Below are 25727 nucleotides of genomic sequence, written 5' to 3'. Positions count from 1 at the left end.
CCGGGTTACCAGTTTCCTGGACACATATCTCTAGCGATATCATCATATGTGTGCCCCTCGCACACGTATCACTGGACAGTACATACTTTTAGGTGTGTGTGTGTGTGTGTGTGTGTGTGTGTGTGTGTGTGTGTGTGTGTGTGTGTGTGTGTGTGTGTGTGTGTGTGTGTGTGTGTGTGTGTGTGTGTGTGTGTGGTGTGTTTGTGTGTGCGTGCGCGTGTGTGTTGTACAATATTTATTAGTCAACACCACTATTGCAATAGTTCATCATTGTGGTATCTCTGTACACGTACAGTGATGAAAATCTAAGCACTTTAGATGCCTTTGCAATTTTAGAAATTTCTAGTAAATATTGATAATCAATTTTTAAAAACAAAGATTTTTAGTATCCCTTATGCCCTTTTGATGTATCTTAATATCCAGCTTCAGTCCCATGTTCTTGCTCATTGATCTGTACAGTATACAGATTTACGTCTACGAGCAAGCAACTGTCTTTACATCATCATCCTCCGACTCTTTGATTTTCATTGATAGACCTACATTGATTGAACAGAGTAATATGCACTAGAGACATTCGTTGTTGTAGTCTTTGTGTGATGATGACTTACTGGTAGAGAACAAATGCACTCTCAGCTTCATTCTGATGCATAGAAAATTGTCTAGAGTCACAGTTTTACAAGGTATAGAAATTGCATTTGATAGAAATTGATAGCGTGATTATAAGTTAGAAAAAATAATACCTACATACAGGGTTGAGAATGGAGTCATCACTGTATTCTGTGTCTGTGAAGGCCTATAATATGTGGAACAAAAACGAATATTGTAAATCAGTTGTGATGCATATGAAATGATTTTTCTAATCAACCTCGGACAAGAGTTGTATTGTATTGTCATTCAAACTTTTTCCTACAAGTGACATCAGTCTAGAGACCACATCAGTTGGTCACATCAGCGGCATCATTTTAGGTACACTGCAGTCTAGCTAACTTACTCTCCTCTTGTGTCTTGACCATCTTGTACTCTTTTGTCTTTGAACGTACGGAAATCCTTATGATCAGTCCCATATCTACACAGAAATCATTTCTTTAATTAAACTGGTGTGTGTGTGTGTGTGTGTGTGTGTGTGTGTGTGTGTGCGTGCGTGCGTGCGTGCGTGCGTGTGTGTGTGTGTGTGTGTGTGTGTGTGTGTGTGTGTGTGTGTGTGTGTGTGTGTGTGTGTGTGTGTGTGTGTGTGTGTGTGTGTGTGTGTGTGTACAGTATACATATACAGGCAAGAGCAATTTTGACTCACCTGTACTGTAGCTTATCAATAACAGAACTGGAAGGAGACTGCCACGTCAAACTGCGTAGCTGTTCGAGATACAAAAGCAGAGAAACATAGAGCTTGTGCACGTCTCCACTAAGCGAAATGAACTCATCTTGCCAACACGAGTTGTTTCCTATAGGACAAATGTCAATACAAAAATCTCATAAATCGCCCAACTCCAACAACCTGGACCTGTCTGATGATATCTACCTGTGTGCACATGTTCCACTAACGGCAGCAGGTGTGTATCTTCCTGTTCAAAGTAGTGAAACAATTTTTGGATGCCCGAAGGAACTGAAACTCGTACGTCGTCCTCAACCGCAGTTTTAGGCAACAAACACGCTTCTGTAGTCACAAGAGAGGACGCTCTCGCGTATGACTGCCGTAACGCAGTGAGGTTGTGTAGCCACCAAGCCACACCTTGTCTCCACATTTCCAACAATAGCTGTGCAAATTACATGACATCTCATACAAATATGTTCGCTTTGGTACGTAGTCCCAAACTCTTCCATCATTTGTACCCTTTAAAATTCACATGACTGCGTCATGCAATCCCTACTAGAAGGGACTGCTAATTAGGTATTATCCATAGAATCAAACAGCTACATTTGGCAATCACGTGTCTTCATTCTACTGACAACTGCCGCAGTAGTATGTAAATAACTGATGAGTCTTCATGCAACAACTAGAGGGGTTCACTTGCAAATACCTGCTGAGCACAGCCATCTACTAGAAGTTAATTAAAATATGCGTGTTCGTCCTGTAGCAGAAGGTGAGTGCATGCTTGTGCTTACTGCATGGACATTGTAGATCAATACAGTGTATTGTCTTCTCTAGCATATTGTGTAAACTCGATGTATACTGACTCATACACCAACCAAACTATTAACTGAATATTAACAGAACTAGAGTGTCTGTAGCAAAGGTACTATTTATATAAAAAAGTTTGGTTATGAGTTTTTACGTGATGATGGGCATTGGTAACACTTCTGATGTATTTTGCCTTTTGAGAAACAAAGACACCTCCGTACCACAGCCCTCCTCTGTTCTCAACTTCAAATTTCCACCCAAATATTCCGTATAAAGACGAGCTACTTTCAAACCCATGCCAAGTCCAGCCTGCATAGATGCACACAAGATAACGTAGTGTACTAAATATATCCATGAAATGTTTATACCAGTGGTTCTATTCGTTGACGATTAAATTCATTGGGCATCAGATCCTACAATCAGGCAAAATGTGTTTTTTCAACACTTGATTTTGGGGTAAGTTTAAAATTACTGGACTGGCAGTTGAAAAGTTGTAGTTGAAAAGTTGCTTATGAACACTCTCGCTCATGCCTCCTCCTTTGTCTGATACCTACCCAATCAATACAAGAAACTATCGAGTCAATGCCTGATCGTACATTCTAAAACTTAGTTTGTTAGGTTTGGACGTTCTGCTGACCTGAATTACAACATGTTCATCTTCTTCGTAAACCTTTGTCCACACTGGTGTAGTGACATTACACCCTTGTTTTTGACCATGTTCAACTGTTGCTCTGCATGAGTTCTAGGCAAACAAACATATTTCAAATACGAAGCCACATCATCACCTCGAGTTCATCCAAACCTTGTAAATCTCACGCATGACATGGAACAGATAACTTGGCACGTATGGAATTATACAATGGCCGTCTGTATAAGTGTATATTAGATTGACTAGAATGCGACTAAAAAAGCGCAAAAGACCTGGCAAACTTGTGGTATCAAAATTCATGTCTACATCTGGTAAGTGCACAAAGTATCTTGAAGTCAATTGCTGAGCTTCTGATGCCGCTTCTAAACAAACATTCTTTAATAGCTTGACAAAATAATAGATACCGATTGTTAGTTACTTTTGATTTTGCTTATTATGTCACATTTCAGTTCAAATTTGTCGTCATCACAAAACTTCCCTTCGTCAAAGTAATAGCCTTTACGATAAAAAGATTACATGAAACGAAATTATTGCTTATGTGCTGATAGTTGGCCTTACAATAATGTGAAAGAAGTAGCCTTATGCTCATTCTGATTTGTATGAAACGATCTAAAACATTTTACACTGTTTAGAATTTCAGTACCGTAATTCTGATATAATTGAGTGGGAAAACCTGTGTGATGTTGAGTTGTCTGTTGTTGACTAGCAAACTCATCTTTTCTACACTCTGATTTCATGTATACCAACCCCTAATAAAGATTTAACTAAATTATAACAACATAATTTGATATTATTAATATTACTAATAAAATTAACTATAATTGACATTAATTACTTCATGGTAAGTGTCCAAGAACCTGCTGTCACGATGCAATATGTTTTTGGCAGTATCGACAAATCTGCAATACAATAGATATTATATGGCAGGCATAGATGAATAGATAGACATCACACAAGTTGCCTATACATACACATAATTAAATCATGATATTTAATTAAGCAAACACGTCCTCAAACAAACTTTCTAGTTAAGCAGACCAACAAATGCAAAGCTTACTAAAACATTTTTGTATTAAATCCAAAAATTAATAATCTAGCCTTACAGTGCTACTTCAGTTGGTGGCCCAAGTTTCAGCAACTCTTCCAAAGTGATCTTACAGCTACATAGTCAAATAGTCAATCATCAATCTCACTAGCAAAAAATGAGGTCACTCACTCTCTAGCAATGTCTCTCAAATATGACGTCGTTCTAAGGATATAGGGCAGTTGATTGATGTCTGTAAGAATGTGAGCTACGCGAACAGGAATCTCTTTCAGCAAAAACTGAGCACAAGACACAGGATCTACTGGCATCTTTGCTAGAAAAGAAAAAAAGCAAGGCTGTAAGTATGACACATTTAGAGATGATGATCAAATTCGGTGTCATACAGTAGTGGGCAAGTCCTTCAAAGTGTATTGGCTGCATGGGACGTCTGGACAACTGTTGTACTTTCTTTGCCAGCATGTCGTCCTCATCATTTAATACACTGCATCCTTGCAGTTTGGGAGTAGTTACGGAGAAGCACCGTGTAAGGACTGAAGGAATTTTCAACGAGCAAAACCGTGCCATATCCGCCAACACGTGCACCACATGATGACCAGAAAAATTCTAGAAGATATGTCAAGCACGACCTTGAAATAAGAACAGGCAGTCCCACTAGTTTGGAAACGCTTCAAAAGGGAAGCCAAAGCCACCAATAGAAAAGCAAGGATATCGTTTTATTTCCTGTAGTAACTGCAGACAGTCCCCGTGGGGTCCAAAGTCCTCAACGACATTCCCTAGATATACCCTCAGAACAAATTTGATACTAACCTAATACCTCACCATAATAAGGCACGTGATGTCTATATTACATCATGTAATTTGCGTATCAGTAGCACTATAAACATGTACCGGTAGGTCTACTCAATCAAGTGAACAATGAGGTGATGAAACTTAGAGTTGCTGTCTGTCACAAATAGAGATGATGGCTACAGTAGTCTAGCAAACCCAAAAAGTACACAAAACATGGCATTAATGTTGGATATCTACGTGAGATAAGCAACGAGATGTGAAGCATCCATTCATTACGCATTACTCTGAGTAGAGCAACAACATGCAGAGATGAAAAATAGACTAAACTGCTGTAGAAACAAACAATGGACAACAGCCAAACCTTTTACAAAATTCACTGCAAAGCAGCTTCTTGCAGTTGAATAAACTATGCAATTAAATCATTAAAAGATTTTTCGCACACCAAATCACAACATTTCTGTACTAGTCAAATAGACTGAGTACATATTGGCAATTAATGCATCTACTTAGTTTTAAAATTCAACAGCATTGCAGTCGTATTAAACACTCAGCTGACAATAAAATAATGGCTACAATTGTAGCAGTTCCTCGTAAGCTTGATAGCCTGCTTTCTGAAACGAGATTGCTGCTTCAACAGCATTTGCTGCCTGTATGAAATTTTATAATAAAAACAATGAAATTGTTAAGCGTGTTCAATACAACTAACCTGATATATTCCTCGACCAACAATTATACCGTCACATCCTCGAACTTTCACTACCTATTGAAATGACTGATTCGTAGGTAAATAAGGTACATACATGCATCCTCACTCACCTCTTCTGGTGTCAAGTATTGTTGATCTAGTCCATCTGTCCGCTGAGACAAGCTAACTCCTGCACACACAACAACACTACTTGACCAACATCCCATATTTTCTATTGAGTCTCTGACCAGGTGTCAGGTAAATAAATCCTGCATCCTCAGAAACCTTGTGTGTACAAATAAATCCCACAACAAAGTCTTTATTTTCTTGTGCCATTGACACGGAAGCTACACAAAAAGCAATTAAATTAGTTGAGATAAATAGTAAGACGTAGTCTGACCTTTCGTATAATCACTGGACAAAAGATGACCCTTTGAGCTCATCTCAGCAATGAGAAGACAACCACGTTCTCTGGCATGAGCTGCCTGCAACATGGTAGGTATACATTTGCTACTCAAATTTTTTGCCAGGTTTCTTACATCTCTAAGACTTTTGACCACACCTGGTCCTGGCAGTGAATGTACAGTCACAAGATTAGCCCAGTGAACAATTTGGAAAACTCCACCCGTGTACTGGTGTTGTGCTGTATTTCCTATGTCAGCAAATTTTCTAAAAATAAATATATAATTATAAAATCCAACATATTCTAAAATGTCTGATTACACAGACATTGTGTGTGAACACATGCACACACAGTGACACACACACACACACACACACACACACACACACACACACACACACACACACACACAGAGACAGAGACAGAGACAGACACACAGACACACACACACAGACACACACAGACACACACACACACACACACACACACACACACACACACACACACACACAGTGACACACAGACACAGACACAGACAAAGACACACAGACACACACAGACACAGACACACACAGACACACAGACACAGACACAGACACAGACACAGACAGACACACACACACACACACACACACACACACACACACACACACACACACACACACCTCACCTATCTTCCAGAACAAGAAAGTTATGATTTAATCCTAATTGACCCAAATTATTTGCAAACTCACGAGAAAAGTCTTCAACAATATCAACATGTACTTTTACCATACAGATGTACGGACCAATATCATTCAACAACTACAAGACATAACCAAACTACATAAACTTTAATGTACAATCAGTACACACTGTCAATGCAGTACATAATTTCTTGATTTCACACACAACCTGTCATCACAGTGTTCTGTGATGGTTCAAGTTAATAGCCTCAACGTAATGATCTAAGAGTAGGTATGCAGCAGTAATGATACCAGATGCAAGTCAGTTGAAGTCTCATAACGATTGGCTACATCACACCGTGACTACTAGCATGTCCTGTAACTTAGAGACTATATCAACACGTCAGCATCACACTACAGATAGCTCGTAAATCCTCTTCCATATCACAAGTCTAAATCTATGTTTGTTCAATGCTAACAAACTTTCAAGATGCAACAGCACCCGTTCGTGCAGTGATTACAATATCTGTATATATACACTTCCCAGTAACAAAACACTTTTAGGTAGAACCTGGCTGATCTAAATCCTCGCTAATCCCAATTACCTTTGGCGCCTTGCCTTGCATACCCAGATCCTATTGGGCAGTCTGTAGTTTTCAGCAAATGCGTGTATCTAACTATTCTAAATCCTGACTGTCACGTTATTTAGAAGTACATGTAGTCGTTGCAGCAGTGTCCTCTACCCCAAACATGACATTTGTGTAGAGATATGTAAATGTCCTAGTGGTCTGGGTGTCCGAGGAAAAGTCTGGACCTCCAAGGCTACTACCATTTTTGGTAATCCGAACAATTCACTAATCCGAACGGGGCTTGGCAAGGGCTGTACGGATTAGCAAGGTTCTTTTGTACTGTCCTTTTGAAACGAGTAACTGTAATAACAGAATGTAAGCAAATGTTCTATTTGATAAATATCAGGACCGTAGGAGCCGGTCCGGCAGGTCCAGGCTACTTTTTCTAGTATGAACTTTTACCAGAGGCCTATAGATATCTCAGAGCCATAGACCAGTCCAGAACCATCTGTCAAAAACTGTATACTTCCGACAGTTGACAATTGCACAAAACTTACAATTGAAAATATAGATGACTACATAACTAATATATACCTATAGCAATTGAAACAAAAGTACACTATATCTTGACATAATTGCTATCTAGGCTGCCCTGAGGTCATTGCGCAGCCACGTATTAAGGTAATTGCTGGTAAAACGAGAGTAATTGTTCAAGAACCCATCATGCAATAGATTATGTATACCAGTATGCTGAAAGACTGCTCTCTTGGTGCACTATTTTTGGACCACACCCTCTTAACGCGCGTTAAGCAGGACCACTTTTGAAAAGCTGTTAATAGTAATAAATAATAAATGTGTAGTACATTCAATATTTTACACAGATAGACAACTTACCTTTAGTATCTCTTTACATGAAGTCAAATCTATTGAAACAATCAAGTTGGTCTTCTTTTCATGCATTATTGTGAACAGCGTCTTGCATAGTGGATGATAAGCAACTGCTGCTCTCTCCTCATACGTCAAGACCTATAAAACCCATTCACATCATTTGCCTTAATTTTTTCAAAACTATGCAGTTTAAGTTTAGACCTTGGTTTTAAGTTGTGGTTGTACACCTGCGGTGAACTGATTTGCTTTAACAAACTCCTGAACTCGAGCTACTGTAGCAGCGTCAATGACACCAGAGCTCTCCAGGAAGGACAACAATTGAGTGACTGTCAAAACACTAAACAGACACAGAAATGAGCGTAAACTCATATCACTAAACATGCAAGCAAAAATTCAAGAGACCACAGAAACTGCAATTACCCAGGGGTGCCCAAGTCTTACATGGTTGGCGCTGCGCATACTTTGACTCAATGGGACACTCCCACGCATATTGATAAATTCAGTACGTATGTAGAGTATGCAAAGTATGTATGACCGCCACTGTCGGCAGCATGATCATCTCATGACCAGCTACGAGTCACCAGGCCTACTTTTGCTTGGCCAGTAGAAGTCAATCGATCTTCGCTATGACTACAATCTTGGCACTGCTCTAGCACTGCAAAAATTGGCTTGGCGCTACATGCAGCACCATAGCGCCAGATGGGCAACCCTGACTATCATTGTAATAATAAAAAATACAAGAACTCGTCTACTATAGTGAAGTACTAAGCATGAATCAGCAAGAATGCATACAAACGTGTTGACTACACTGTAAGTTTGGACCACAGAAACGTATGCAACGTAGAGTACTAACAATGTAGTCAGACTATCTAGTCTGGTCGCCTCCATCTCCGTTATGTCATGATGTCAAACGAGAGTGACAGTAACCAACTGACACAATAAGAGCTTAGAAAGTGTGTAGCAATATCACATAGTCAAGTAGAACTGAATATCGAAATGCCTCAACATGTGACTCGTTGATATTGACTTGTGAAACTCACCTGTGCAATGTGATGCCTTTCTCTTTCAGTCTTGCCTTCCCTGATTGCTCACGGTCAAGAAATACTACAGCATCAGTGACTATCAGCCCTTCCTTCTGTAGAACCTAAAATGACATGTTAAGTTAAGTTAACGTAACAGTTCCGTAAAGGGCAACAGATTACAACACACCTGGACTGTTTCGTAAACGCTGCCTCCTGATGTGACAACATCTTCAATTACTAAACATTTGCTGCCGGGTATGATACTCCCTTCAACAGATTTCTAGCAAAACAGAATCGTTGATATTAAACTAACTGTTGAGTATATCACACATTTGACTGTAGCATCTGTCTAGCTGTCAGTCTCCTACATGTCAACATGTCAGTATTAATGTTTGTCTGTTTATCTGTAGAGGAGGTACTGCATGCTTTCACACATGCAAAGTAACTGAGAACACGCCTTACGGCAGTGGGTGCAGTCACTACTTTGACTGATCTGTTTGCCAAGAGTACGATCCTATTCAAAGTGTCTGCACTGCGAGGTGCTGTTTTATGTGTTACTCTAGCCACAGAATTGGAATAGCTGTCCAAGTCTTGACGTGTCTTGAGTTGCGGCATCGTGCAGGTCTGTGCGTCAATCCTACCTTTGCATTTGTACATGTGAGGCCTTGGGCCATCAAGTGTTGTTTAGAATAGAGCAATAGTTGTGGAAAGTTGCTGCATTGAGAAATCTCAAAGGCCCCAAAATTTGACTTCGCAACTGTGACAATAAAATCTATTTCCGTCTTACGGAAGTCGTCCGTGTCCATGTTCACTGGTCTGTTGTGAAGTGCTTCTTTCATTCAACGTGTCTGTTTTATGCTACTGTGATCTAACAGAGCAACCAACTTTCTGTCATGACTTATAGATAACATCTTCGTCTAGTGTCTAGTCCCTAGCTGCACGCACATCTATGGTGAAATAGCTAAGGCAATAGAATGCGTACAAAGTACGCGCTAGTGTTTTATTCTGGACTCTCTTCTTGCGCAGTTCACAGTGGAAGTTGCAAGCAGAGATCGAAAACCCAATCCTCCCCTCAAGTCAATCATCATGGGACGCCGACTGTTGTGTCTAGCATAAATGTGAGTGTGGTGATCCAAAACACTTTTAAATTTTACTTGGTAGCAAATTACTAGCAATGCAGCTACCGTAGAAACAGAACTGTGGAAACGGCTGCTACGCTCTCAGATATCGGAATGGGTAGTTCCCGTCTCAACTCCCGGATAGGGTGGTGTATGCAGTACCTCCTCTGGTTTATCTGTAGGGCTCTATAGCCCCCTAGGTATAGGCTATCATACAATAAGTAATTGCCGAGCGTAGCGAGGCTTCTAATCCGGGTCGCACAACAGAAATGGGCGTGGTCCTATATGGCTCTCCATCGAGCTCTTGGTGTGTGTGTGTGTGTGTGTGTGTGTGTGTGTGTGTGTGTGTGTGTGTGTGTGTGTGTGTGTGTGTGTGTGTGTGTACACACAAATCTCAAATTTCTCCTCCACACAACCACATTTCATGATAGTACCTACTTTAAATATCGTTTCCGTGTCCGACTACAGATGAGTCTAAAACAATTCGTTTAAGTAAGCAAATGACGACGAAAAAGCTTCATGAACTTCCGTCGCCCCATCCTTTTGTATTGTAGCTAGGAATTGTGTGTACTTGACAACCAAGAAACACCGTTAGGAGTTGAATGCCACCTACAATCAACTATTCACATGTCCCATACTAAAATTAATCAATCCTTTACTACACTGTGCTGCATCTAACACTGTTGATAGTCAATGTTTGCTGATATCAATTTCTATGTCAGTAAATACCATACCACTGTCGTTACAACGGAACTGAGTGCATACCTAGACTGTACATTTCAATTGTCTTGATTACAATCGCAAAACGACGACTACCTATAGCAGGCATATAAACGTAATCTAAACTACTAGGAAGTTTGCATGTTTACTTCCATGACAGCTAGGGTTTCAACAAATACGTATTGTATAGCTAGGACTCGGCGTTTCAGTAAACGGTCTGAAAACTCTGTTGGACGTGTTACTCATGAACACAAGGCGCCTACGGATACCATACAACTAGTATATACCATGGTCAGGTGATGTGTGTAAGTGAGAGTGCAATCTTAACCGGAAGTAACTTACTGCACAACGTCATATACACCATCTTAGTAAGTATGCGCACTGGTCACACGTCACGTGAACATGATAAGAAATATATAGGGGTTCTATTATTAATTAAATAAAATAATTAATTGTATTGTAATCCATAATGTTTTCTCACCTTTGTTCCATGATCCTTTGCCTCGTTTCTTTTCATTAACATCGGGACATTGTGTTGCACGGAAAGTTGCTATAAACAACACAATACAGTCGTTCAACGTGCTGTAATTCTGTGTGGTGAAATGTGATGCAAGCAGCAACATGTACACACACACACACACACACACACACACACACACACACACACACACACACACACACTGACAGACACACACAGACACAGACACAGACACAGACACACAGACAGACAGACAGACACAGGCACAGACACACACAGACAGTAAGACATACATACATACATACATACAGACAGACAGACGACAGACAGACAAAGAGACAGAGAAACAGAGAGACACAGACACAGACACACGCGCGCACACACACACACACACACACACACACACACACACACACACAGACAGACAGACAGACAGACAGACAGACAGAGAGACACAGACACAGACACACACAGACAGTAAGACATACATACATACATACATACAGATAGACGACAGACAGACAGACGACAGACAGACAGACAAAGAGGCAGAGAGACAGAGAGACAGACAGACACAGACAGACAGACAGACAGACACAGACACAGACAGACAGACAGACAGACAGACAGACAGACACAGACACACACACACACACACACACACACACACACACGTACAATTGCAACTTACTGTAGCAAGAGGCAATGCCGTGTATGGCACTCCGCACACACTGTCAAATACTGCTCTACCTCGGTTTGCTGCTAGCCAAATCTGTTCACTAACCTTTGCCTGCGAGAACACAAAAGAAAGAGAAATGTGAATCAGCTGGTTGTGTAACCACGCCCACGCAATTGACAGAACGTACTAGAACGGTTGGATGCGAGACGAGGACACGTAGGTCAAAGTAAACAGGTGACTGTATTCCGCTCTTTAGAGTAAAGTTACCGAACTTCACGGCGTTAATGCTAAACAAATCCTGCGACAGTTCGACGAGGTCCATTTGCCGCGCTAATACGGGCATTCAAAACCTGGGTAGACCTGCTACAAGCCCGTATGTGCACACACACACACACACACACACACACACACACACACACACACACACACACACACACACACACACACACACACAACACTCACGAGTCAAAAATTACTGATGCCTATTAGCCTCGTGGTTGCTACACCACGTGCGCTAGCTATCACGTGTGTATAGGTCCATGTGGTTTCACACGTGTAGTTGGCCTAATGGTGAAAGACAACCACACGTGTGACACCACATGGCACTCTACACACGTAACAGCTAGCGCACGTGGTGTAGCAACTTAGCGCGGAGGAGGACTGGACACGAATCTAGCAGCACACGTGTAAAGATCTGCCCAAAGTGCCTAGAATGCTGCGGCTAAAAGCAAGAACTGGCTGCACATTTTATGCATCGATCCTGCATGCATGGCATTGATCGATACCTGGGTCACGTGATATCGAAAATGAGGCGGAGGTAGTGTTTTCAAAGTGCAGTGTGGACCAACGGCGTAGCGTCGGGGTGGGGAGCTGGGGAGGCTTAGCCCCCAAACATTTTGGGCGTGTCATTCCGCTTCAAGCAAAACTACAATTTTAAGTTAGTAGACAGTGACAGTCCGCGTAATTAAATCTTGACGTTTGTCGATTACGCGACCAGATATCCAGAAGCCATCCCTCTCAAGAAAATCGATAGCAAGACGGTAGCAGATCGAGGTAGTGACTTAGGCCCTGTCCACACTAGACCAGAATGGATCGCGATCGGATCGAGATAGCGAGCGTCCACACACCGGCGTAGCGTGGTCCTCATGTTTGGGGGGGGACGAGTAATTATTAGGCCGAAAACCACGCCCATTTCTCACACGCAAAGCCACGCCCATTTTCTGCTTTTCTACCTCGCAGTTTGCATACATCCAACTAAGTAAATATTATAAATTTCAGGTTACAAACAAGCTGCGGGACTGAGTGCCGTCAGTGTGCGTATAACGGAGTGGAAACACTGTTACAGTCCGTGCTAAAAATGTTTTCATGGCTCGCTGCGATGATCAATTGCAAATTAAATGGCATTTCGATGACAATTGAATCTAGAAGACCAATTCAGTGCAAACGACGTTGACCAATTTTAGCATTTCGTAATATTGCGAGCAATATAGGTTAGCTAGTTAGTTAGACTAGCATGTGGAGAAAGTACCGTGGAGTGCAAACAAATCATTAGGTAGCGGAGCCGCAGGAAATTCCATTCTCCGGTCAATCGGGTCGTCGACCTTAACTACACTTACTTAAAAATACTTTATCGATAGGCTTCTGCACGCTTTTTTGATGCGGTCTTCTTTGACTCTTCCGTTGCCGGATAGTGTAGTAAAAGTCTCAAATAAGTGATCGTCATGCGCAATTTCCGTGGCCTCGACTTCTCGACACTGGTTTTATCATACTGAAATGATGATGCGTATTGTCAAAGAGGTAGAGTCAATTACGTCGTCGATCGTCAACATATATACTACTATATCGATGACCGCCTGTCACTGGGCGGGAAGACCTGTCCCACCAGGTCGACTGCCACTCTTTGAACGGTACATCTATTAGAGGCATGTTTTGCAGCGGTACTCTACCACAAATTTTTCCACTATCCGTGCGCTGACAAATACATGTATCGCAAGACTTACAGAACTGCATGGGTCACTTCTCTTCGAACTGAAGGCCAGTAAAAGTTGTTAAGGACTCTATCAATGGTCCTTCTCGATACCATATACGACTGCTCAAAATAGACTGATGTGCAAGTTTCATCACTTGACGACGTAGCGGCTTCAGAACTACGACCTGTCTCACCGGCTGTGCTCCGTTCACTCTTGGGTGGATGTGTACAATTTCACATCTTGGACCCTCTTGACCGTCCGTACATGTAATAGCCTCCGTCGTTTGTCTACCTCTCAAGCTTAAGTGTACAGTGTACGGCCCTGATTCTGTAGTTCTCTTTAATCGTTCTTTGTCGACGGTAAGCAATGGGCTTGCCTCATGCAGGCACCTTCAACTGGGTGGTTGTTTCTTCGCTTGGGCTCTTAATTATTAAGTTAAGATTGTCACCATGGCAATTGAGTGGACGCCAGAATCAGATTGATGAGGACTTTTGGTTCCCGGTAGCCAATAGCGTCTCGAAGGCATAAAGCTTCCACTGTGCCTGATAAATAGGGGTGCCAACTTCGACACGTACGGGCAATCGGTACACCTCTTGATAAAGTTATCGACCAACTGGATAAAACCCTCGTGTCCGCGGTAATTACTGGTCCTGTTTCACAAATCGCTGTTTACTATCACTCCGCTACACCCGGTATCTCTGAGTGCGGTGATCTTAAAGTATCTCAAATCCAACCTTTGGCAATGGGCATTCTTTCAGACACGGCTGACTTCACAATTTGTGCAGCAGACCCTTTAGGCGCACGCGCGCAGCGGAAGAAACTCAACGAAGAAGAGGAAACGGCGGATACCTCACACAACTAGACTTTTAATAACAAACGCAACTAACTGATACTAATGTACGAGTATTCCATTATATGTTGTTTGTAACCCGCATAGTCATTTTACTTGAGTCCATTGTACGCCCCTCCCATTTCTTCAAATAAGGTAATTATTAATAACCTAATGCTTGATGACGTGACATATTTAGCTACACCCACGTATGAAAAAATGGGCAACGCGTATCTTGCATTTGCCCCCTCAATCCTTCACAGCTTCCACCGCCCTTGTCTAGTTTTTCTTTGAGTTCCCCCTGCCTGCCAATATTGTCCATTGCATGCAAAAGCTTCTCCAGACAAGCTTTCTTCCCTTCCCTGCCAATCCATAAGTCTATAATGTTACGCACTGTTTCACTAGGAATATCAGTTTTGGGCTTTGTTGTCAAGTCCTCTTCAGTGACTCCTAGGTAAGCTCCTAACGCTGATGGTCTCTGACCAGCCAATAGGGAGACCTCCTGCTGGACAGCAACTGGAATGTCAGACCAGCTCTTGTAAAGACCACCAAGTTGACCACGCTTAGCACTATTTCTCCTAAAATATTAACAACTAAATAAATAAATAAATACGTGCACGTATGTACTTGTTCGTTTGTGTGTGCATGTGTTTGTGTTGTGTGTTTGTTTGTTTGTGTGTGTGTGCTTGTTTGTTTGTGTTGTGTTGTGTGTGTGTGTGTGTGTGTGTGTGTGTGTGTGTGTGTGTGTGTGTGTGTGTGTGTGTGTGTGTGTGTGTGTGTGAGACTGTAACTGTATCTGCATATATAAACACTCACATTGTATCTGCAAGTTGAGACAACTCAAAGTCAGAAGCCTTTTGTCGAGCTGTCGCTATGAAATGATACAACTCATAAATCATCTATAAAACTGATCTTGCTCACTGTCAAATTGCAGCTTAATTAAATATAATAATAATAATAATAATAACAACAACAACAATAACATAATAACGTGGCTTAGTGGTTAGCGACAATGACTGCCACTCCATGGTTTGGGGGTTCAAACCCCAGTGACAACAGTAAATTATGAAACTTGTCTGTCTTTCTTTCTCATGTTTCTCTAGCTTTATCTGTGAGACTATGACTCGTTTCAGTCGTTGGGGAGTTTCTGTGGTCTGGCGAACGGTCCATTGACGATGACGTTCAGTGCTTTCCTGGTCCTTGATATCCACTAGGCGTGCTGTCCCCATGTTTGCGGTCACCGTAATGCCTGCAATCTATATCGAACTGGCTAGTCATTGATCACCGTGTTGACTACACAGAAACATGTACCCTGCTGGGCTCACCTGCTGGGTTGGTGGGCGCCCAGAGGGGGTAAAGATCCCACTTGCCCATCATGGAGAGCATAACGACACATAATAGTGTCATCCAGAAAGACAGCAATCACTCAATGCTCATGTCTATAATTGTGTATTCAATTATTGCTACCCGCACATAAATGTAAGACCTAATAACAATCATGGTATAATCCAACTGTATACCAAGTACAACACACACTACTGTACTGTTAAGATTAGTCAGCTTTGCATTCTCATCTATACAGATATAAAAAATTATAATACAACATAAAATGCATTGATCAAGTTGACTGTATGGTAAATCGATGAACAAAGAAAACATGTAGCTGCTTACCAGGAACTGGGACATAAGGACAAGCAAGTGACCTGAGTGACTCTTCGATGAAAGTCCTGTCACCACCAATTGTAGAATGGCAACAAATCTCTACCAATGCTCTCGCAGTTGCTTCATGTTTTCTTAGTCGCCTCCACTCTTCTATCACATGAGTAACCTTTACACAGTATGGTTGACACAGAACGTCTTTCATAATCTTGTTTCTGACATCAGCAATTGAGTAACCATTGTCTTGAAACATCAGCCAACCCAACTGCAATGACATCTTAGCCACCTGTTCATATCCAGCAAGAAATTCAATGTCGCTGTTCAAAACAGATCTATTCAAGCTGTAATCATTGTCACTTGTTATCAAGTCAGCTGCACTACTACTAGATGATGACGACCCATATCTAAAGTTGTCATGCTTGTCAACAGCAGGCTTTTCCATGCCTCCAGCATGATTACTGTGATCCAGACAAATGCTGTTTGTAAATCCATGTTCAGGTTGAACAGATATCTCTAATTCAAATACGTGTACAAACAGACATAACTATGGGCGCGTTCGATTTGCAGTTTTCAAAAAACTGAAAATGAGGGCGTGTCAGAACTGTTGGAAATGACGGAACCCAAACTAAATCGAACAAAAAATCTGCTTTGTGAACCGGAACTGCTGAAACAATGGTCAACGCATAGATAGTACACTATGGCTTCATCAGCTACGGATATAAATTAACGCTAAACATAGCATGCAAATAACACACACCCAGGAGGATAATGGTTTGCATATCAAGGACCATTAGTCTATTAAAACGTTATGTTTAGTATGACATGATTACAGATCATGTAGTCACCAAAGCAGATGCCATGTCAATTGCTTCATTTTGAATAATTATTACTCTAATGCCTAAGCGCGAAAGGCAACCACACGTGTGAAACCACATGGCCCTCTACACACGTGACAACTAGCGCACGTGGTGTAGCAATCTGAGGACTTGGCGCGAGTCTATTGACTATCTGGGATTGAAAGACGACCTATCCCGCAAGTGCAGAGAATCCGAATGGATCAGGAAACTGGTGACCTTCGACCCATATAGATTAAATATAAAATCAAACATACTTAGTAAATAGTTGGTTTTGATATCAACAACATCGATATCAATATTAACACTTATTGTTTGAATTTTTAAACATCTTAGCCATACGTTGAGCCAGAAGAAGGTTTTTACTGAAACGTTGCTCATTATATATCTTTACCATCAACTATTGTTCTCTTCGCGGTGTGGTGTCTCTCTCCTTCACAGATACACTGACTGACAGACAGACAGACAGACAGACAGACAGACAGACAGACAAACAGACGACAGACAGACAGACTTTTTAAGCTCTTGATGGAAATTTCTTTGCATTTGAAATATATGTATTTGACAGGCAGACAGACAGACAGACAGACAGAAAAACAGACAGACAGACAGACAGACAGACAGACAGACAGAAAGCGACAGAGACTGACGGAAGGACAGACTAAATGACTGAAAGACATACAGATAGACAGAAAAGCAAACAGATCGATGTAGATATTTACATGTATACAAGAAAACAAGATTTTTATTAATTAAGCTCACACAATCTACAAAGCATATTTTATAGTGTACAACAACGCAACCAACCAACCAAACAAACAAACAACTGAACAACCATCAATACCTATCTGAGAGACAGTGGTTTTACGTCAGATACATTAATTTTGTTCTCGAACTACATATATTCACTTATTTTCTCTTCTGTTTTGAAAGCATCACCGACCATTAGTCGTGCGCAACCAATTACGACGTAGATCGTCTTCCTTGCAAAATTGATCGTAGACACTACGCGTACGTCTATGGCGTGCGATCTCTGCCAAAACTCCTACAACGCAAACAGACTGCGGTAGTACAACGCAAACAGACTGCGGTAGTACAACGCAAACAGACTGCAGTAGCACAACGCAAACAGACTGCAGTAGCACAACGCAAACAGACTGCTGTAGTACAACGCAAACAGACTGCAGTAGCACAACGCAAACAGACTGCGGTAGTACAACGCAAACAGACTGCAGTAGCACAACGCAAACAGACTGCAGTAGCACAACGCAAACAGACTTCACTAGATACAGAGCTTGCGGCGCTTACAGAATTTTCGAAGTTTTCCACTACACTTAATTTTATATCGTGAGATGATAGATACCGGCTGGGGCTTCCCCGTCAGATGTTTAGAGGCGTGGTCTAGATGATCCACGCAAATGTCTTCTAGCTAGATAGTTGCTTGAAGTCTTTCCAAATCAACTAGACGTCAACTTTCCAGTGTAGGCTAGACGTTGATCTCGTTGATTATAGATGCCCTAGACGCGTGCCTTCATGCCACGGGCTTCCCTCGTTCATCGCCGCAAGGAATGTCTCACGATTGAGCGTGACGGTTGACGAGAGCCAGGTGCAAGTGCTTACCAACTTGTTGTGAGAGGTCGGTCGCGTGCCAGTTGAGGCTTTCTCATGAATCTCTTAATTGCATTACATTGCATGCGTGCCAGAGGCGTGGCTGGGCGTGGCTAAGCTAGACGCAACTTTCGTCTTTCAATAGAATTGAATATTGAAGTCACCGGCAACCGCCCGCGCGGTGTCATAATGCCGTTTATGAGATATGGCTCGCGCTAGCAGTTGCGGGTAACTTTCTATTTACATTTAGTACGGAGAAAGAAAATTGCATCGGAGGCTCTAATCTAATATTCATAATTTACGAAAATTGGACGGATGGAAAGATTGAATCTATTTGCAAAGTAAACGAATATTGAAATGACAATTGGTCTTCAATCAATTTCTATTTTCAATGTAATGGAATATTGTAAGAGCAAGCAACGCCAGTCAATTTCTAATTTGACATTCAATTTTCAATTTGTTTCAAAAATTAAAAAATGGAATGGACGAATTGGCCACGCCAATTCAAAATTTAATATTTAATTTTTAAATTAAATTAAATATTGAATTTAACATTGAAAATTGAACTAACGTGCTTGCAATTTCAATATTCCCTTGCATTGAAAAAGAAAATTGGTTAAAAAAGTGTGTTTTCAATATTCGTTTTAATCTGTAAATAATTATAGTCCGTCGATCAATCAATTTTCAATTTTCAATAGAATTGAATATTGAAATTGCAAGCAACTTCTAGGCTATTTTCAATTTCTAATTCAATATTCAATTGTTGCCGGAAATTGAAAATGGAATGGACGAATGGTCACGCACCTACTGCAGTCTGTTTGCGTTGTGCAACCGACGTCTGTTTGCGTTGTGCTACTGCAGTCTGTTTGCGTTGTGCTACTGCAGTCTGTTTGCGTTGTGCTACTGCAGTCTGTTTGCGTTGTGCAACCGAGGTCTGTTTGCGTTGTACTACCGCAGTCTGTTTGCGTTGTGCTACTGCAGTCTGTTTGCGTTGTGCTACTGCAGTCTGTTTGCGTTGTGCTACTGCAGTCTGTTTGCATTGTGCTACCGCAGTCTGTTTGCGTTGTACTCCCGCAGTCTGTTTGCGTTGTGCTACTGCAGTCTGTTTGCGTTGTACTACTGCAGTCTGTTTGCGTTGTAGGAGTTTTGGCAGAGATCGCACGCCATATACGTCGCTGTGCACCTACTAGTATCTATAGATATCGATCAATGCAGGATCGATGCATAAAATCTGCAGCCAGTTCTTGCTCCTAGCCGCAGCATTCTAGGCAGACTCGAGCTCTGGGCACATCTTTACACGTGCGCTGCGTTTAACTATCAAGATCATGTTTGTTTACCTTGTAACTCACAAGAGATTCTTACTCCACCTACTTTCGACACGCCCGCTACCAGACGAGCCGAGATTGCCTCGAAACGAAACGTCAGACACGCGAAATTGCCATCGACAATGTCGCGATGACTTCGGAGAGTACCGATTCGAGGTTCAATAAATGCGAAACCAGACAATCCCCGCAACCCCGCAGGTGCCGAACCAAGTCTATGTCCCAGTTAAAAAATGGTTTCGGGAACCAAATATGCCCGAGATAATTGCCCGAGACCAAATAGTTCCCGCGACCAAATAGTTACCGCGACCAAATAGTTACCGCGACCAAATAGTCCCCATACACATGTAGATACACCATGCATACAGTACACCATCTAAGAATTAGCTATAGTCATAAATACATGTACACGTGCATACAGGTTCTAAAAAGATTTTTAACTTAAGTATAAAAGCCACAACATTTGCCATAGCTTCCGATGATATTGAGCTTTATCCACAAATCTGCTAAAACCTAGAGGTTGCACTATCAGACGCAATTGTAATTAATTAACTTAGAGTCAACCTGTCTATATTAGATCTACATGTATTGTACAACAAGTTGTTAGCTAGCGAATGACTGTCAATGACTGACAATGGCTTCTCATTACTCAACACAAGCTACTCCAGAGTTGTTTCATTTATCTAGTGAATTGAATAACAGAATCATTGCTATAGCTGCTGCAGCCTGAAAGCAAGACGCGTAGAGATTCAACTAAATCACAATATAGAATTACATGAGGAGATGAAATGAGATAATGAATAAAGAACATTCCCCTAAACTCTGCTGACTGATAAATTTTCCCTGCTTGGTAAGGTGGGGAATCCCCTCGTCATCGGAAAATACGTCATGCGCCTTGTTGTGGATGCAACACTTAGCCAATTAGCAACTCAACGGTGTAGTGGTGCAGGCTGGCACGATCTTCAGTGGTTAGTTAGTTAATCCTTTCTACAGCAGGCTTACCTATTTTTTGCAGTTGGTTAGATGACAGGATTACATGAAACGTGCCTAGGAATTGCTGAAACAAATAGAGTCGCTCTATTGTACCACTTGGAAGACCCACATCCACTGCAGGCCTTTAACGCAATTATACCACTGCTGTTGTTGTAGCAACGATGGGTACTCTAGATGACACGTTCACTTCCTGGAAACACGGAACTTGTAGAGATCACAACATATGTCAACATTATATTTAGTCAAGCATATAACAGAACAGAGATCAGAGGTCACTTGTCACTTGCACCCTATAATCAGCAAGTAGACAGTAGCATTGTCACACTAATTGACTGCAGGTGAGAGATGGATGAAGATTTTCTGAGAGCAAGAGAAAATAGCCAAGAGAACGGAGATGGTCCAACCTTTCGTTTCAAAGCAAACGAGGTTCACGCAGAACGTGCAGGAGAAGAAGGTAATTTCGGATTTGAACCCTTGAGTAGACACACACAGACCTACTGTTGACTGTGCACACTGGTAAGGGCTTTACTATCGTTTGGTATTGCAGCAAGTCAGTGTTTTGTGATAGCTCAGGTGTGACGTCCTTGTTTTTTGGTCTTGTTGTTTAGTAGATAGACTGGAAATCTAGACTGCCTGCCTATGCAGCTACTCTGAGCTGTAAATTCTGGTAGGTTCGAGAGACAACATCGCCTGAAACCTGTAGCTACATCTCCTAATTTCTGGCAGATCTCCGGGGTGGGTCGGGCTAGTAGACTGTAGTGCAAACATGACGTCATTGGTGCACCTATACTTTTAGCTCATGAAAGAGGTGTGTTCATTCCAAGTAGACAATCACATGTGCCAAAAACGTGGAACTTTCATGTGCATTTGCTTTTGGTAAACTTGGCAAGCTCTATAGTGTATAGTCAATTAATTAAATCATTAGAGATAATTTAAGGTTGCATATGATTCATGATTTGGTCAACTTCAAAGCCCCTTATAACAACCAACGCACATATGTATACAGTAGTACCATACAATTCAAATTAATTAATCTATTTTCAATGCAACAAAGAATTTGGGTTGACCAAGGCAAAATTCATCTGCATGGTAGTGTCAGTTTGCCGTATTCTAACATAAAGAGGAATCTCTAGACCCAATGACCCCATTTTATATTAAAGTACATGTATAGCATGTAGTAATTTGTGATCATGAGTCATCACTAGATTATAGAATGCTGGTTAATTAACTACGACGACACACTAACAATTTGAGTTATTGCTTTCAGATGTTCCCACTGTGAAGGAACCAGACTATGTTAATCTAAGACACATGAAGCAACTTGTTTTGTCACTGGCTAATGCCAGGCAAGAACCACAAAGACCATCTCCAGAACAAACTGTTCAGAGACAGAATAGTAGTACATATGAGAACATGTTGAGACGAGACTACATGGGTCCAAATTCTGATGAACACAAACAACAGAGTGACATGTACAGCCATAGTTATCGCTCAAAAGGTCGATCCTTGTCCAGTAACTATCTGTTGTTAAAATTACACACAATGATGTCTATAGAACCATTGCCATCTATGGAAACTCCTGCAGTAATGCCAAAAGGTCCTGTAGCTGTCGCCAGTGACAATCCAAGTTACACGTTAGAGGTTGGAAACATTTTTGATTTATGATGTGCTTGTATTCAACAGTTGTTATACCAAATTTCTTCACTTTGCAGGGAGCCTATAAAATCAAAAAAGGAATAATGGAAGAAGGGGCGTCATCAGGCTACGATTCAGTGACAGAATGTATCACTAATTATTTTATTCGAGAACAGTGTGTGTGTGTGTGTGTGTGTGTGTGTGTGTGTGTGTGTGTGTGTGTGTGTGTGTGTGTGTGTGTGTGTGTGTGTGTGTGTGTGTGTGTGTGTGTGTGTGTGGTGTGGTGTGTCTGTTTGTGTGTGTGTGTGTGTGCCATTATTAATGTCAACCCTGATTATTTGTAGACATTCCTGAACCAGCCATCGCCGTCTTAAAAAGTGACATTCGACCTGATAATGGACCTTGTAATGTAGGTACCACCGGTTGTATTGATCAAAATGAAAACACCATGCAATTCATTTTGTTGCACCATTGCAGGTTTCATCTGACGTCACACTGGTGCTACCAAATGGTTTCCTAGTGCATACTGCACAATGCAAAGTTCACTGGCGAGGACAAGAGACTGGCCTATCATGTGTAACTCATGGAAAAGTTGGTGTAAACAAGAGTTGTGTGTACACCTGCTCACCCAGTTAGCTCTTAAACCATTGCTATGCAGCAACGTAATCGCAATAGATTGTTTTTTACAGAATGGCCTGATCCTGAAAAAGTAACTGTACTGCTAGAAGGCGTGAATGCATCTGCTGATCTACACACACTGGGAGACTTTACATTCACCAGACTAACACCCACACGTCGATTCCCATTCTCCTTTCAGTGTCCCAATGCCAGTCCTCCCGGCCGTTCTGCTGAAGAAACGCTCAAGCAAGTGTATCAAGTGCTTAATGACCAATACTTTAATCCAAGCATGTCAGGGACATCAAGTCAAGCAGGTGGGCACCATCCTACCTGCTCTGAGACAAACACAAACAATGACGAAAATGGCTTGTCTCAGCCATCAGGAGAAAATGATGCAGCACAAAAGCTTTTGCAAGGTTATGACATTGTAAACGGTGTGACTATTAATATATGGTCAATGTCCATGTTGTGTCATATCTGTAGTGTTGTCTTTACTTGAACCGTTCCTTCTTGAAAACTCAAGTGATCACACAGATGAAAAAAACGAAGACAGTCCCTCAGTTATGTGGTACCGATGTACGTCAATAGTGCTATTCAATTCGATTGTTTATAGACTGCATCTAGTTTGATTAATTTCAGCTGTTAATGTGGTGCCACCTAACAGAAATCTCTCATTAACCGACGTTGATGTGTCGTCGGCCAACTATGCTGTTGCCAATGACATCTATCCAGCTTCTACAGGTCAATCAGATCATTGACTGCCATTTCAACAGCATGAACTAAAAGACGAACACCTTTAGGTATTGTAGCACCAAAGCTACTCCAGATGGAAGGTTCAAAGTTTACTACAATGCTGGAGGAGGTTAGAGACAGAGTCATTACTGTTGATAAAGCAGTAGAGAAGGTAACATTCCTACAGTAAGTCGTGTGATCTAGTTAAGTTGACATGTCTAATACAGGGAAGAACATACACATACAACAGGCGCGCAGACATTCAACTGCCTGACCATGTTGCAAATTCAAAGGTAATAAACCTGCTAGCTGATACATAATGCATTTCACATACATCTGTGATGGTTAGAAGAATGACAGTGCAAGTAAACAAGACAAAAGAGCAAAAAGTAAGTGCAGGAAACTACTCAACAACAGTGCTGTAGTCTAGCTAAATTGTTTGCTTTTTTCTAGTAGGCATGAAAGCAGGCAGCAAAATTGCACGTTTTTTCAAACTGAAGAAAGGTTAAACATGCAGTAAAAGCTCAAAATGTCACACTATCTTACTCTAATTGAATATGGCAGATGTGAAAAAGGATGTAGAATCAAACACATCGTCTGAATCTAGATCTATTACTGAAAAGGTAACAGCAACGGAATACTGTAAATCAATAAATGCTCGTAACTACAAATGTTCGTAAACTTCTGCAAACTCTTTCATATGAATTAAATGTTCGCAAACTTCCCTCGTGCGTTTTCAAGACGTGTGTGGAAGTGACGAGGGTCAATCAACGTTTGGGTAGATACCTGCCGACGTACACCTACTATACAGCCATGCACATCGTTTCCAACCAGGAATGTCTTGGTGGACTAATCTCAATCTCATGGACATGCAGTGCTGTTAGTCCTATTGCTGCTTGTTATGTTAGTGAGTTTTTCGGACGTTGTTTACATAGTTCATTCAGTGAGTCATATGGACTTTACTTTTGTGCGTCTAATAGAATGACTATAAAATCAATAAACCAAGTATTAATGGATATTTGAACTACAAAAGTTAGTAAGCAATTTAAGTTAGTAAACAGCTACGAACGTTTATTGATTAGTACTATTCGATTACACAAGACTACAAATTTCAAAAATGCGTGTCATTTTCTTCATTTATTAATTATTATCATGCGACATCCTGAGATGGCAATTTTGTCTGTGTTGCTATTGCAGCTACAGCAGAGACCACCACACCCACCACCAAAACCAAAAAAGCCAAGAAAACCCTCTAAAGAGCTGGATACGGACGAGAGTACTACATACCACGTCTCTCTGTCATCAGGTATCTCTAAAGATTCCATCGAGTCAGCAGACAAGACACAAGTTCCGGTGAGATATAAATCAACGGCATTTATACTCAGCACATGAGCATGTCAATTGCTGTTGTTGAATTACAAATAGACTGTAAAATCAGAAGCCCCCATGAAAAGGTTCCCATCTGTTTCCCAGATAGGTGAGTGAATCAGAAACATTAACAATCTATTATAATACACACTACAATGTCTCGTGTTGCATTTGTAATTAGATCACAAACAGCAACTTGTATCTGAAGAGAGGTATGTAGCCATAACAAGTGCTAACGACAACAACCAGGAACCTATCTACATGAATCAGACTGAGATAATAGTGAAGAAAGAATCAAATTGTAAAGAACGTC

The 25727-nt window shown here is 41.2% G+C and overlaps 3 protein-coding genes and 1 long non-coding RNA gene across 7 annotated transcripts; 1 reads left to right on the top strand and 3 right to left on the bottom strand.

The window, feature by feature from the left end:
- Nucleotides 1-205: 205 nt before the first annotated feature.
- LOC134189111 (uncharacterized) lies at nucleotides 206-1863 on the bottom strand. Of its 2 annotated transcripts, none has more exons than XM_062657346.1 (7): nucleotides 1517-1863; nucleotides 1292-1439; nucleotides 992-1066; nucleotides 866-923; nucleotides 741-793; nucleotides 609-659; nucleotides 206-536 (listed from the first exon to the last, which is right to left on the bottom strand). In XM_062657346.1, the coding sequence occupies exons 1-7, from the start codon at nucleotides 1737-1739 to the stop codon at nucleotides 503-505; spliced, it is 642 nt and encodes a 213-aa protein (XP_062513330.1). In that variant the 5' UTR covers nucleotides 1740-1863; the 3' UTR covers nucleotides 206-502. The 2 variants fall into 2 exon arrangements, with proteins under 2 accessions (XP_062513330.1, XP_062513329.1); XM_062657345.1 differs by having other exon boundaries at nucleotides 745-793.
- Nucleotides 1864-2121: 258 nt separating this feature from the next.
- Nucleotides 2122-4622, bottom strand: LOC134188964 (pyruvate dehydrogenase (acetyl-transferring) kinase isozyme 4, mitochondrial-like). The gene is made up of 13 exons (XM_062657182.1): nucleotides 4194-4622; nucleotides 3982-4123; nucleotides 3869-3925; nucleotides 3601-3664; nucleotides 3439-3514; nucleotides 3324-3374; nucleotides 3184-3261; nucleotides 3038-3127; nucleotides 2919-2983; nucleotides 2754-2858; nucleotides 2589-2666; nucleotides 2485-2529; nucleotides 2122-2425 (listed from the first exon to the last, which is right to left on the bottom strand). The coding sequence occupies exons 1-13, from the start codon at nucleotides 4372-4374 to the stop codon at nucleotides 2267-2269; spliced, it is 1191 nt and encodes a 396-aa protein (XP_062513166.1). The 5' UTR covers nucleotides 4375-4622; the 3' UTR covers nucleotides 2122-2266.
- Nucleotides 4623-4950: 328 nt separating this feature from the next.
- LOC134188751 (uridine 5'-monophosphate synthase-like) lies at nucleotides 4951-12185 on the bottom strand. 3 transcript variants are annotated; one of them, XM_062656939.1, is made up of 14 exons: nucleotides 12014-12185; nucleotides 11839-11937; nucleotides 11151-11219; nucleotides 9019-9111; nucleotides 8850-8953; nucleotides 8011-8146; nucleotides 7816-7947; nucleotides 6358-6491; nucleotides 5824-5953; nucleotides 5685-5769; nucleotides 5533-5631; nucleotides 5416-5474; nucleotides 5306-5359; nucleotides 4951-5246 (listed from the first exon to the last, which is right to left on the bottom strand). In XM_062656939.1, exons 1-14 carry the CDS (start codon nucleotides 12167-12169, stop codon nucleotides 5169-5171), a joined length of 1428 nt encoding a protein of 475 aa, XP_062512923.1. In that variant the 5' UTR covers nucleotides 12170-12185; the 3' UTR covers nucleotides 4951-5168. The 3 variants fall into 3 exon arrangements, with proteins under 3 accessions (XP_062512923.1, XP_062512922.1, XP_062512924.1); XM_062656938.1 differs by having other exon boundaries at nucleotides 5685-5953; XM_062656940.1 differs by lacking the exons at nucleotides 11151-11219; nucleotides 11839-11937; nucleotides 12014-12185 and adding an exon at nucleotides 9473-9561 and having other exon boundaries at nucleotides 5685-5953.
- Nucleotides 12186-25317: 13132 nt separating this feature from the next.
- Nucleotides 25318-25727, top strand: LOC134188689 (uncharacterized). The gene is made up of 3 exons (XR_009971377.1): nucleotides 25318-25399; nucleotides 25472-25523; nucleotides 25596-25727. It is a non-coding gene; the product is annotated as an uncharacterized LOC134188689 (long non-coding RNA).

This window comes from Corticium candelabrum, chromosome 13 (assembly GCF_963422355.1).
Source record: "Corticium candelabrum chromosome 13, ooCorCand1.1, whole genome shotgun sequence".
Classification (NCBI taxonomy): Eukaryota; Metazoa; Porifera; class Homoscleromorpha; order Homosclerophorida; family Plakinidae; genus Corticium; species Corticium candelabrum.
The sequence above is the reverse complement of the archived record's forward strand: the minus strand, read 5'-3'. Positions and strand labels throughout refer to the sequence as shown.